This window comes from Coregonus lavaretus (assembly GCF_964263955.1).
Source record: "Coregonus lavaretus genome assembly, chromosome: 1".
NCBI lineage: Eukaryota > Metazoa > Chordata > Actinopteri > Salmoniformes > Salmonidae > Coregonus > Coregonus lavaretus.
Window position 1 is genome coordinate 85677676 of NC_139988.1, and position 15005 is coordinate 85692680.

The window sequence follows — 15005 nt, forward strand, 5'->3', positions numbered from 1 at the left end:
TCCAAACGTCAATTTTTCCATGATCACTGTTTTCCTGTCTGATAATCATGCGTTCTAAATGGCACCCCTGTTCCCTGAACAGAGCCCTATGTAGGGAATAGGGTGCCATTTGGGACACAGAGAGTCTATGTCATTGCTGAGTGTTGACTCTATGATTGTAGCAATCCTTCTTGTGTACAAATACATAATTTATTGTAGTTCTGAATGTTGATGAACTGATTGATTTGTAATATATTATATTGATGAACTGATCAACTGTTTAGCTGTTACATTATTGAAATATTAATCAAAATCTATATATGTTCTAAATTATGTGATGGTTTATTGTAGATTTGTGATGTATAAACTAGTTTATTTCTGTTGTTTTTATTTATTTTTCTAACTAAATGTATTACTGACATCTGTGTGTTGGTATGGTCTATTTTCCATCAGCAGTGTATGTGAGTGTTGTGAGGAGATGGACAGAAAATAAACGTTTGCTGATGTGTAATCAGAAGGTTGAAAACACATCTTGCCATCGGCACGGTAACCCCATCTACTGGTAGATGTCAGTACACACTAAAATATGAGGTTTCTTTGCGAAGGCTGATGGTTCTATGTGGAACCATACCTGCCCAAAGAACCCTTTGAACCCTTCAATGGTTCTTTGCAGTTCCCAATTATTTTCTTTTTTCTTTTAGTGATAATTAAAATGTAGGGGTGGCGACTCCTTTGAATATTTTGGTTTGTGGTTTGCGCACAGCTCTGTCATTCCAGTTGATCTAATCTGTTGTGTTATTTACATTTAAGTCATTTAGCATACGCTCTTATCCAGAGCGACTTACAAATTGGTGCATTCAACTTAGGATAGCCAGTGGGACAACCACCACTGGGGGAGGGAGGGGGGGGGGGGGTGTAGAAGGATTACTGTTAGACTATTCCAGGTATTCCTTAAAGAGGTAGGGTTTCAAGTGTCTCCGGAAGGTGGTCAGTGACTCCGCTGTCCTGGCGTCATGGGGGAGCTTGTTCCACCATTGGGGTGCCAGAGCAGCGAATAGCTTTGACTGGGCTGAGCGGGAACTGTGCTTCCGTAGAGGTAGGGGGGCTAGCAGGCCAGAGGTGGATGAACATGTTATTACATGTTATATAGGTCTATAGCCAGTGATGGTATCTTGTGGAAGACTCATGTATGGCTTTGTGTCAATTGCGAATTGTTGACTCAGTCAGTAGTTCTCAGTTCTCACCTCAAGGACCCCCAGCCGTTCCAGAGGTAGCACAACTGATTCAACTTGTTAATAAACACAATAATAAAACCTATGGAATTTTAACAATACAATATGGCTATTAAACCAGAATAAGTACAAACCTGCATGGTTCTACAAAGAACCTTTGAGATTGAGAAAAGTCCTTTATAGATCCATTCTCCATAAAGGTTCCATAACGATCTATAAAAAGGGTTCTATATACCCCCAAAAAGGCTTGTAACCATAGTGGGACCCTTTTTTGGAGCTATATAGAACCTTTTTGAATGGTTCTTTATAGAACCTTATGAAAGGGTTGTTTTTAGCACCATACAAGTTCGAAATAGAATCTTATGAGCATGGTTCTTCATAGAACCTTCAAAAAAATCTTCCATATAGCACCAAAAAGGGTTCAGCTATGGTTAAAAAGGTTTGCGCTATGTATGTGTGTGTGTGTGCGCACTGAATGAGGATCGGTATGTGTCTCCTCTCTATATTAACCTGAGTGCATTTTAATACAAATGATAATCACTCTCACTCTCACTCTCACTCTCACCTTCACTCTCACTCACTCACTCTCTCTCTCTCTCTCTCTCTCTCTCTCTGAAATTGTTGATCATGGTGACTGTGTCTCCTGCTAGAGGCCTTCTATGGAATCCAACTTCAGACTACTGTAGTGTGTTACTTCCTCTTAGAGAGCTGGGATAGACAACACAGAGAGAGAGAAAGCGAGAGAGAGAAATAGAAAGAGAGAGTGTTAGAAAGAGAGAGGGTCAAGGAGTGAAAGTGACACGAAAGGATATCGTGACACATTGACAAGTAGGTGAGATCACAGCAAAACAGACAAAAAGAGAGAGAGAGAGGGAGAGAGAGAGAGAGAGAGAGAGGGAGAGAGCGAGAGAGAGAGAGAGAGAGAGAGAGAGAGAGAGAGAGGGGGGGGGGAGAGAGAGAGAGAGAGAGAGAGAGGGAGAGAGAGAATGAGGGATTGATTGGCGAGAGCGACAGATAGAGTTACACTGTAAGATGTTTCTGTAATTTCAACGGTAAAACACTGTAGAAAGTTTTATAGAATTAATTATGGTGCATTGTGGGAAAATGTTTTGGCCGTGGAAAGAGTCTCTGGCTCATTAACATATTTTAAAGGGATACTTCAGGATTTTCCCCAGAGTCAGATGAACTCATGGATATCATTTTTATGTTTTGCGAGCCAATGCTAACTACCGTTAGCGCATGACTGGAAGTCAATGGGTATCTACTAGCATAAACCTTAAACGGTAGGACTCTGGTTTTGCTTCATTAGGCACAACCCTGTGTGGTGGAGATTTTCTGGGGTTGTGTCCCTCTCTCTACTCTCTCACCATCCTTTTCTTTGGACGGACCAGGAGGCAGCAACAGTAACAGTGGCTTGACCGTAGCTGGCGCTGTTTCTCAGGTCCAGAGGACAAGGCCGGAATCGCCGGAAGGACTGGGAAAGGTGACAATGGCGTGACCGCCGCCCGACCTGACTCCCCAGTCCAATGACCATTCCGGAACCCCCCCAGCATCCAGAACGAGCATCAGACCAGCTGCCTGAGGAGGAGACGACAGACTGCAGGCCTTGAGGCAAGTAGAGTGCAGTACAGTACAGCTTCACAATGAATGCATTCAGGACTATGGCATACAAGTTTGGTTAAGCAGGTTCGCCACCCTCAAGTTAGCGGCTAGGAGTGTCCTGGACGAAGACAACTTCTGAACTTCAGAACTTCACAAAAATGGCTAGTAATGTTAAGACTGGACCCAACCGGAGTGGGCGGAGTCCAACACCTCCCCAGCACCATCACGCTGAGTAACAACAGAGGCGCCGTCCACTACTACATCATGTCCAAACTGTGCAGGAACTGCGGACAACTGGGCCATCTGGCCGCAGCCTGCACAGCCATCATCTGCATGATCTGTAAAGACAACCACCCCAACCCTTGACTGTACCTCCACGTGCCCCTGCAACCTGTGTTGAAAAGGGGAACACTTCTTCAGAACCTGGCCCAGTTCCTACGCCGTCAGGGCCAGGGCAAACGCCACCAAATCCACAAACCCCTCTTCACCCTGAGCGTGCAGACCACAGGGGAGTGCCACCATTGACCTCTGGGTCTAGGGCTTCCTTGTGTGTCTGCTTGATCCTCAGGTTGTCCTTCCTCCCCTCTACAGATCCCGACACAGCCCCAGTTCCTGGTTCCTGTATTCTCCCAGGCCCACAGTCCCAGCACCAGACCCAGCACCAACCCCTGGTTTTCCAGCCCTGGTACGGCACGATTTCCAACCTGGCCCTAACACGTTGAACTTCAGATTTTTATTTGATACAATCGGTAGAGTTGAAAATGCAGTAGAAACACATTGAACTTGATCAAATAAAAAGTTAAATGTGTTTCTATTGCATTTTCAACTCTACCGATAGTTTTCTCACAAACAGTTGCGTTAAATGTCACCTGTGCTCTAGCCAACACCTCGCAGATACAGAGCGCTTAGGTTGTATGTGTTGGCTAGTCTTCATGATGAGATTATTATGGATAAGAGCAAGAATATTTGTATTCCTCAAACGGCAGTCAAACATCTATTATCATGAGAATGGCGCCAGAGGAGATGGCTGCCGATTTACGAGCTCCTAACCAATTGTGCTATTGTGTGCATTTTTTCGCGTTATTTGTAACTTATTTTGTACATAATGTTTCTGCCACCGTCTCTTATGACCGAAAAGAGCTTCTGGATATCAGGACCGCGATTACTCACCTCGTACTGGACAAATATTTTTTTTTTATGAGTCAGACGCAAAGGATTTTCTTCAGACACCCGCCATGGCCCAAATCCCCGTCATTCGCATGAGAAAGAGACGGAGATATCGGGGACGTAGGTCGGGGTGCCTTGTAAGGATCCGATGGCGAGTGGGTAATCTGCCTCTACCATCAGTCCTATTAGCCAACGTACAATCATTGGAAAACAAAATAGACTGACTACGATCACGGATATCCTACCAACAGGACATTAAAAACGGTATAATCTTATGTTTCACTGAGTCGTGGCTGAACGACGACATGGATAACACACAGCTGGCGGGATATACGCAAGATAGAACAGCTGCCTCCGGTAAGACAAGGGGTGGCGGTCTGTGTATATTTGTAAACAACAGCTGGCACACGAAATCTAATATTAAGGAAGTCTCGAGATTTTGCTCGCCTGAGGTAGAGTATCTCATGATAAGCTGTAGACCACACTATTTACCAAGAGAGTTTTCATCTATATTTTTTGTAGCTGTCTATTTACCACCACAATCCGAAGCTGGCACTAAGACCGGACTCAATATAAGGCCATAGCAAACAGGAAAACGCTCATCCAGAGGCAGCACTCCTAGTGGCCAGGGACTTTAATGCAGGGAAACTTAAAGCTGTTTTACCTCATTTCTACCAGCATGTTAAATGTGCAACCAGTGGAAAAAAAAACTCTAGACCACCTTTACTCCACACACAGTGACACGTACAAAGCTCTCCCTCACCCTCCATTTGGTAAATCTGACCATAACTCTATCCTCCTGATTCCTGCTTACAAGCAAAAACTAAAGCAGAAAGCACCAATGACTCGGTCAATAAAGAAGTGGTCAGATGACTCAGATGCTAAGCTACAGGACGGTTTTGCTAGCACAGACTGGAATATGTTCCGGGATTCTTCCGAGGGCATTGAGGAGTACACCACATCAGCCATTGGCTTCATCAATAAGTGCACTGAAGACGTCGTCCCCACAGTGACCGTACATACATATCCCAACCAGAAGCCATGGATTACAGGCAACATCTGCACTGAGCTAAAGGGTAGAGCTTCCGCTTTCAATGAGTGGGACTCTAACCCGGACGCTTATAAGAAATCCCGCTATGGCCTCCAACGAACCATCAAACAGGCAAAGCGTCAATATAGGACTAAGATTGAATCGTACTACACCGGCTCCGATGCTCGTCGGATGTGGCAGGGCTTGCAAACTATTACAGACTACAAAGGGAAGCACAGCTGCGAGCTGCCCAGCAACACAAGCCTACCAGACGAGCTAGATTACTTCTATGCTCGCTTCGAGGCAAGCAACACTGAAGCATGCATGAGAGCATCAGCTGTTCCGGATGATTGTGTGATCATGCTCTCCGTAGCCGATGTGAGTAAGACCTTTAAACAGGTCAACATTCGGATTACCAGGACGTGTACTCCGAGCATGCGCTAACCAACTGGCAAGTGTCTTCACTGACATTTTCAACCTGTCCCTGGCTGAGTCTGTAATACCAACATGTTTCAAGCAGACCACCATAGTCCCTGTACCCAACAACACTAAGGTAACCTGCCTAAATGACTACCGACCCGTAGCATTCACATCTGTAGCCATGAAGTGCTTTGAAAGGCTAGTCATGGCGCACATCAACACCATTATCCCAGAAACCCTATACCCACTCCAATTTGGAGTACCGCCCCAACAGATCCACAGATGATGCAATCTCTATTGCACTCCACACTGCCCTTTCCCACCTGGACAAAAGGAACAGCTACATGAGAATGCTATTCATTGACTACAGCTCAGCGTTCAACACCAGAGTGCCCTCAAAGCTCATCACTAAGCTAAGGACCCTGGGACTAAACACCTCCATCTGCAACTGGATCCTGGACTTTCTGACGGGCCGCCCCCAGGTGGTAAGGGTAGGTAACAACACATCTGCCACGCTGATCCTCAACACGGGGGCCCCTCAGGGTTGCGTGCTCAGTCCCCTCCTGTACTCCCTGTTCCCCCATGACTGCATGGCCAGGCACAACTCCAACAGCATCATTAAGTTTGCCAACGACACAACAGTGGTAGGCCTGATCACCGACAACGATGAGACAGCCTATAGGGAGGAGTTCAGAGACCTGGCCGTGTAGGGCCAGGATAACAACCTCTCCCTCAACGTGATCAAGACAAAGGAGATTATTGTAGACTACAGGAAAAAGAGGACCGAGCACGCCCCCATTCTCATTGCTTGGTGTCCACATCACCAACAAACTATCATGGTCCAAACACACCAAGATAGTCGTGAAGAGGACATGACAAAGCCTATTCCCCCTTAGGAGACTGAAAAGATTTGGCATGGGTCCTCAGATCTTCAAAACGTTATACAGCTGCACCATAGAGAGCATCCTGACTGGTTGCATCACCGCCTGGTATGGCAACTGCTCGGCCTCCGACCGCAAGGCACTACAGAGGGTAGTGCGTACGGCCCAGTACATCACTGGGGCCAAGCTTTCTGCCATCCAGGACCTCTATGCCAGGCGGTGTCAGAGGACGGCCCTAAAAATTGTCAAAGACTCCAGCCACCCTAGTCATAGACTGTCCTCTCTGCTACCGCATGGCAAGAGGTACCGGAGCGCCGGGTCTAGGTCCAAAAGGCTTCTAATCACATAGCTACCCTGACTATTTGCATTGTTCAAATAAAATTGGATTTGATTTGATGTCACCACAATAAGACCCTCAATATTTATTGGAAAGCAGCATCAAGCTCATCACCGTGCACATTCACCACCCTGTGAAGTTCATCATAACTTGTTTAATCTGAAGCCTAATAAACTGCATGGTTTCCCAAGTCTTAGTGGGAGGACCACACACCATGTCATCATCGTGTGACAAAAAAGTACTTTAATATGATGTTTAGTTTGGCCAGTTTGGAAGCCTTTGTTTAGGCCTCTAGACGTGTAAGTGATATAAAACACATTAATATGCTGTAATATACTGTCACGATCGTCGTAATGAGTGGACCAATGCGCAGCGTGATATGAGTACATACTTTTATTTAGTACTTTATAACATATACAAAAACAACAAAAGGATACGTGAAGTCCTCGGTAACATACACAAACCTACACGGAACAAGATCCCAAGAATCACAAGTGCACAAAAGGCTGCCTAAGTATGGTTCCCAATCAGAGACAACAAGCAACACCTGATTCTCGTTGCCTCTGATTGAGAACCACCCCGGCCAACATAGAAACACATCACCTAGAACAGAACATAGGAAACGAAACATAGACACTACACAAAGAAACTAACACCCTGGCTCAACATACAACAGTCCCCAGAGCCAGGGCGTGACAGTACCCCCCCCCCAAAGGCGCGGACTGCGACCGCGCCAACATAAACCCAACAGGGGAGGGGCCGGGTGGGCATTCCACCTCGGAGGCGGATCCGGCTCCGGGCGTGACCACCACTCTCTAACAACCCCCCCATAGCGCCCCTGGTCTGGTCTGGCCCCGCTGGCTGGAGCTGGACTGGACATCGGTGGAGCGCATTGCTTAGTCTCCGGTGTGGAGCAGCTGACCGGTACCTGACCAGGCACCGGTGAAGCAGGCACGGGCTGTGCCGGACTGATGACGCGCACCACAGGCTTGGTGCGGGGATGAGGGACGGGCCGGACCGGGCTGGCGACGCGCACCACAGGCTTGGTGCGGGGAGCAGGAACGGGCCGGACCGGGCTGACGATGCGCACCACAGGCTTGGTGCAGGGAGCAGGAATTGGCCGGACCGGGCTGACGACGCACACCGCTGGCTTGGTGCGGGGAGCAGGAACAGGCCGGACCGGGCTGGCGACGCGCACCATAGGCTTGGTGCGGGGAGCAGGAACAGGCCGGACCGGGCTGGCGACGCGCACCACAGGCTTGGTGCGAGGGGCAGGAACAGGCCGGACCGGGCTGGCGACGCGCACCACAGGCTTGGTGCGGGGAGCAGGAACAGGCCGGACCGGGCTGTGGAGACGGACTGGAGGTCTGGAGTGAAGAGCTGACACAACCCGTCCTGGCTGAATGCCTATTTTTACACACTCTGTGTGAGGCATCAGCTTAGGACGTACAGCGATGTGTACTCGTACTGGCACTACAGCACGTGACACTGGCGCAGGATATCCGGGACCGAGGAGGGGTACTGGAGGCCACGAGCGTTGAGCCGGCACACTCCGTCCTGGCTGCATGCCCACCTTAGCACGACACGTGCGTGGTGCTCGCACAGGACGTACCGGACTGTGCCGGACCACTCGCGGCACAGTACGCAGCTCCGCATACCTCGGAACCTGCCCAGTCTCACGCAGCCTAGCCTGAGTACGGGGAGTTGGCTCTGCTCTACCTCTAGGCTCCGCCAACCTCCCTTCCAGCCCCCAGTGGCCTCCTCTCCTAATCCCCAAACTCGCCCTGTAGCTGCCTCCAGCAGACCCGTCGTCCATGCCGTGTGCCCCCCCAAAAAAAATTATTGGGGTTGCCTCTCGCCTGTCCGACGACGGCCCGGTTGGCGCCGCTTCTCCTCTCCTGCCTGGGTCTCCCCCTTCATCGCCCTCCGGTAACGGACGGCCTCCTCCTCCGTGATCTGTCCCCAACCGAGGAGGACATCCACTAACGTTACCTCCGGCGTTTGCTCCTGGACACGCTGCTTGGTCCTGTATGGGTGGGATCTTCTGTCACGATCGTTGTAATGAGTGGACCAATGCGCAGCGTGATATGAGTACATACTTTTATTTAGTACTTTATAACATATACAAAAACAACAAAACGATACGTGAAGTCCTCGGTAACATACACAAACCTACACGGAACAAGATCCCAAGAATCACAAGTGCACAAAAGGCTGCCTAAGTATGGTTCCCAATCAGAGACAACAAGCAACAGCTGATTCTCGTTGCCTCTGATTGAGAACCACCCCGGCCAACATAGAAACACATAACCTAGAACAGAACATAGGAAACGAAACATAGACACTACACAAAGAAACTAACACCCTGGCTCAACATACAAGAGTCCCCAGAGCCAGGGCGTGACATATACGAATGTCTATTAGACAACCTGCTTGCTCCAATCCCTTGTAATTACAGTAAATATTGTAAAAATAACTTTCTTACAGTTTATTAGTCACTTTTACAGAATTGTACTGTGTTTCATTGCTTTGACTTTATAGTCAATTACAGGAAGCTGGCATCAAGTTACCGTAAATATCTCCGTAATGTATTGACACTATCCAGAGATAGAGATATACAGTATAATAAGATATCTTGTTGTAATTACAATTATTTTGAAGACCAGCGTATTAACTACAACCACAACTTTTTAGGACCACACACTTGCTATGACTGATATGTTTTCTTTATCAACCTTGGTTGAATGAACCAACTGTAAGTTGCTAAAGACAAGAGCACCCACTAAATGACCAAAACGTTCATATTGTGAGGACAGACGCTGGGAGACGAGAAGCAAGTACAGGGAGTGAACATTTAATATAAACAGACATGAAACAAAATACGGACAGCGTCTGGACAGGGGAAACATAACGACATTAATGCTGACACTGGGAAAAACTGAGGAACAGACAGATATAGGGGAGGTAACCAAGCAGTGATGAAGTTCAGGTGAGTCCAATGAGCGCTGATGCGTGTAACGATGGTGACAGGTGTGCGTAATGATGGGCAGCCTGGCGCCCTCGAGCGCCTGTCACACCCTGGTGCTGGGACTCATTATTGTTTATCCAGGGTGTGTGCAGTCTATGTGTTTATGTTCTAGGTTGGGTGTCTAGGTTGTTGTTTTTCTAGGTTTGTTCAATGACTCCCAATCGGAGGTAACGAGTGTCAGCTGTTCGGCTCGTTATCTCTGATTGGGAGCCATATTTATTCTGTATGTTTTCCTTGGGCACAACCAGAGGAGTACCACCGCCCTCGTGAAGAGCTGGAGGCAGCTGCAGCCGAGAGGAGGTGGTATGAGGAGGCAGCGCGGAGTCGAGGCTGGAAGCCCGTGGTTACTCCCCAAAAATTTCTTGGGGGGGGGCTAAAAGGGAGTGTGGCGAAGGCAGGTAGGAGACCTGCGCCTACTCCCTGGACTGACCGTGGAGAGCGGGAGTACGGGCAGACACCATGTTACGCAGTAGAGCGCATGGTGTCTCCTGTACGCAGGCATAGCCCGGTGCGGTACATTCCAGCTCCTCGTATCGGCCGGGCTAGATTGAGTGTTGAGCCGGATGTCATGAGGCCGGCCCCACGCAGCAGGCCACCAATGCGTCTCCTCGGGCCGGCTTACATGGCACCAGCCCTACGTATGGTTTCCCCGGTTCGCCCACATAGCCCGGTGCGGGTTATTCCTCCTTCCCGTACTGGTCGGGCGACGGGGAGCATACAACCAGGTAGGGTTGGGCAGGCTCAGTGCTCAAGGGAGCCAGTACGCCTGCACGGTCCGGTATTTCCGGCGCCACCTCCCCGCTCCAGCCCAGTACCACCAGTGCCTACACCACGCACCGAGCCTCCTGTGTGTTCCCAGAGTCCTGTGCGTCCTGTTGCTGCTCCCCGCACTAGCCCTGAGATGCGTGTCCTCAGCCCGGGACCACCAGTTCCGGCACCACGCACTAGGACTTATGTGCGTCCCCAGGGTCCTGCATGCCCTGTTGCTGCTCCCCGCACTAGCCCTGAGATGCGTGTCCTCAGCCCGGGACCACCAGTTCCGGCACCACGCACTAGGACTTATGTGCGTCCCCAGGGTCCTGCATGCCCTGTTGCTTCTCCCCGCACTAGCCCTGAGATGCGTATCCTCAGCCCGGTACCTCCTTTTCCGGCACCACGCACCAGGCCTACGATGCGCCTCAGACGGCCAGAGTCTGCCGTCTGCCCAACGGGGCCTGCACTGTCCGTCTGCCCAACGCCGTCTGAACTGCCCGTCTGCCCAACGGCGCCTGAACTGCCCGTCTGCCCAACGCCGTCTGAACTGTCCGTCTGCCAAGCGCCGCAGGAGCTGCCCGTCTGCCATGAGCCTGCAAAGCCGCCCGTCTGCCATGAGCCTACAGAGCCGTCCGCCAGACCGGAGCCGCTAGAGCTCTCCGCCAGACAGGAGCAGCCAGAGCCTTCCGCCAGACAGGATCAGCCAGAGCCTTCCGCCAGACAGGATCAGCCAGAGCCTTCCGCCAGACAGGATCAGCCAGAGCCTTCCGCCAGACAGGATCAGCCAGAGCCGTCCAGCCGGGATCCGCCAGAGCCGTCCAGCCGGGATCCGCCAGAGCCGTCCAGCCGGGATCCGCCAGAGCCGTCCAGCCGGGATCCGCCAGAGCCGTCCAGCCGGGATCCGCCAGAGCCGTCCAGCCGGGATCCGCCAGAGCCGTCCAGCCGGGATCCGCCAGAGCCGTCCAGCCGGGATCCGCCAGAGCCGACCAGCCAGGATTCGCCATTCAGCCTGGTACTGCCCCTTAGTCCGGTACTGCCCCTTAGTCCGGTACTGCCCCTTAGTCAGGTGCTGCCCCTTAAACCGGTGGGGGTCATTTGGAGGAGGCTACATAAGCGGGAAGTGACTATGGTGGGGTGGTGGTCTAGGCCGGAGCCAGAACCGCCACCGAGGAGGTATGCCCGCCCAGCCCTCCCCTGTTTGGGGGTTTTGAGGCGCGGTCGCAGTCCGCGCCTTTAGGGGGGGGTACTGTCACACCCTGGTGCTGGGACTCATTATTGTTTATCCAGGGTGTGTGCAGTCTATGTGTTTATGTTCTAGGTTGGGTGTCTAGGTTGTTGTTTTTCTAGGTTTGTTCAATGACTCCCAATCGGAGGTAACGAGTGTCAGCTGTTCGGCTCGTTATCTCTGATTGGGAGCCATATTTATTCTGTATGTTTTCCTGTGGGGTTTGTGGGTTTTTGTTTCTTGGTTACATGTTCCGTATGTCAGTGATTTTGTAACTTGAGAACTTCACGTATCGTCTTTTGTTTTGTTTTCGTGAGTACGTTTATTAATAAATTATGTTCACTCGCAACGCTGCGCTTTGGTCCGCTTTCTCATTGGTAGACGATCGTGACAGCGCCAGGGAGGGGGAGCGGGAGCAGGCGTAAAAATGAAAACTTGCAAAGAACACTGGGTAATATATCATTGTAAGAAACGGTAATTGTAATTGGTACTCTAAATTAGAATACAGTAACTGACTTGGTACTGTAAATTAGATTACAGTAAACATTTTGGTACTGTAAAATGTATTACAGTAGTTGTACTGTAAAATACATTACAGTAACTTACTGGCCAATTGCTGTACTGTCCATTTTACAGGAAATTTTTTACAGTCTAGAGATAGGGGAGAATGTGTGGGGCTATGAGGAGTCTATATCTGTCTGAGTGAGTAATGCATGGTGATCAGAGTGAGGCATGCTGGGGGTAGGGTTACAGGTCTTATAAGGCCCCTGTGTCCTCCATCCCTGTCTCCGTCTCCACTCTGCTCGACTATTCTTGTCCCATCTGTCCCTCACCTAACAGGCAAGAACACTTTTAGAAACGTTAAAACCTTTATTCAGGGTTTCAGTGTTAAGTGTAGACTAGGAACTGTTTTAGGTTGAATTAGTTTGGAGCTCCTAAGATAGAGGTCAGTGTTTGTGTGCGATCGCTCTGCTCCGCTCTGTGTCTCCTGTGTGTGTCCTGTGCGTGCATGCATGTGTGTGTGTTTCTCACACCCGTGTTTGTGTGTTCAGAAGCTCCTCGGCACCTCCCCCCCCCCCCCCCCCCCCCGTCAGGAAATAACAGGTAGAGAACTCAGGAACGAGACTGAAGGAGGGAATTCAGAAAACGAGTACGAGAGGAAACAAGTGAAAAAGTACTGCGATTGAAGGAGGAAAGCAGATTCAGGAGGACACCAAGGAGTGTGTGTTTTCTCCAAAGCTGAAGATGGCTACTGCGTACACAGTAACTCTCAGTGGCTCCGCACCATGGGGCTTCAGACTACAAGGAGGAAAGGACTTCAATATGCCACTAAGCATCTCCAGGGTAAGCGAACACACATGTTCATGTTGGTTTCTATGCTGTGTTAGAGTAACTTTTAATGTGGAATATAGTTATTATGGTGTGTGTGCTTGTGTGTATTATGTAATGACGTAACGATTGATGACAGACGCTGAGCAGTTGAAGAATGACCTGACAGAGAGACTTCTAGAATACACCTCTCTTCCTCGCTATCGCTCTCTCTTTCTCTATCACTCCCCTCTCTCGCTATCACCCCCTCTCTCTCTCTCTCTATTCCTCCCCTCTCGCTCCCTATCACTCCCCTCTCTCTCTATCATTCCCCTCTCTCTCTGTCTCGTTCTCTCTCTCCCCTCTCTATCACTCCTCTCTCTTTCTCTCTCTCCCCGTCTCTCTCTATCACTCCTCTCTCCCCTCTCTCTGTCTCGTTCTCTCTATCACTCCCCTCTCTCTCTGTCATTCCCCTCTCTCTCTTACTCGTTCTCTCTCTCCCTCTCTCTCTGTCTCGTTCTCTCTATCACTCCTCTCTCTCTCTCTCTCTCCCCGTCTCTCTCTATCACTCCTCTCTCCCCTCTCTCTCTCTCTCCCCGTCTCTCTCTATCACTCCTCTCTCTCTCCCACTCCCCATCACCCCTCTCTCTCTCTCTCTCTCTCTATCACTCTATCACTCCATCACTCATCTCTCTATCACTCCCCTCTCTCTGTCAGTCCCCTCTCTCTCTGTCACTCCCCTCTCTCGCTATCACTCCTCTCTCTCTCTCTCTCTCTCTCTCTCTCTCTCTCTCTCCCACTCCCCTCTCTCTCTCTATCACTCCCCTCTCTCGCTCCCCTCTCTCTCTGTCACTCCCCTCTCTCTATCACTCCCTCTCTCTATCACTCCCTCTCTCTCTCTCTCTATCACTCCCCTCTCTCTCTCACTCCACTCTCTCTGTCACTCCTCTCTCTCTCTCTCTCTCTCTCTCAATTCAATTTAAGGGCTTTATTGTCATGGAAAACGTATGTTAACATTGCCAAAGCAAGTGAAGTAGATAGTAAACATTTACATTTTAGTCATTTAGCAGACACTCTTATCCAGAGCGACTTACAGTTAGTGCATACATTTTTCATACTGGTCCCGCGTGGGAATCGAACCAACAACCCTGACATTGCTAACGTCATGCTCTACCAACTGAGCTACACGGGTAAACAAATGTGAAATAAACAATACAAATTAACAGTAAACATTACACTCAGAGGTTCCAAAAGAATAAATACATTTCAAATGTCATATTATGTATATATACAGTGTTGTAACAATGTGCAAATAGTTAAAGTAGAAATGGGAAAATAAATAAACATAAATATGGGTTGTATTTACAATATTTATTTTTTTATTTAATTTTTTTATTTAACCTTTATTTAACCAGGTAAACCAGTTGAGAACAAGTTCTCATTTACAACTGTGACCTGGCCAAGATAAAGCAAAGCAGTGCGATAAAAACAACAACACAGAGTTGTTGTTGTACTCCCGAGTGGCGTAGTGGTCTAAGGCACTGCATCGCAATGCTAGCTGGGCCACTAGAGATCCTGGTTCGAGTCCAGGCTCTGTCGCAGCTGGCCGCAACCGGGAGACCCATGGGCGGCGCACAATTGGTCCAGTGTCGTCCAAGGTAGGGGAGGGTTTGTTTCCCACGGGGGGCCAGTATGAAATAAATAAATAAATAAATATGCATTCACTAGCTGTAAGTTGCTCTGGATAAGAGCGTCTGCTAAATGACTGAAATGTAAATGTAGAGTTACATATGGGGTAAAACATAAAGTCAAAAATACCACAGAAAAAATATATACAATGGTATTTGTTCTTCACTGGTTGCCCTTTACTTGTGGCAACAGGTCACAGATATAGCTGCTGTGATGGCACACTGTGGTTTTTCACCCAGCAGATAAGGGAGTTTATCCAAATTGGGTTTGTTTTCAAATTCTTTGTGGATCTGAGTAATCTGAGGGAAATATGTGTCTCTAATATGGTCATACATTTGGCAGGAGGTTAGGAAG

General features: G+C 49.2%; 1 protein-coding gene across 1 annotated transcript in view; it reads left to right on the forward strand.

Moving 5' to 3' along the window:
- Positions 1–12899: 12899 nt before the first annotated feature.
- Positions 12900–15005, forward strand: part of LOC311118137 (LIM domain-binding protein 3-like) — a gene marked incomplete at its 5' end in the record, with an annotated part of 34414 nt that continues 32308 nt past the window's right edge. The window contains one exon of the mRNA XM_084157596.1: positions 12900–12998. Within this exon, the coding sequence (XP_084013722.1) occupies positions 12900–12998 (99 nt within the window). The remainder of the gene's footprint in view (positions 12999–15005) is intronic.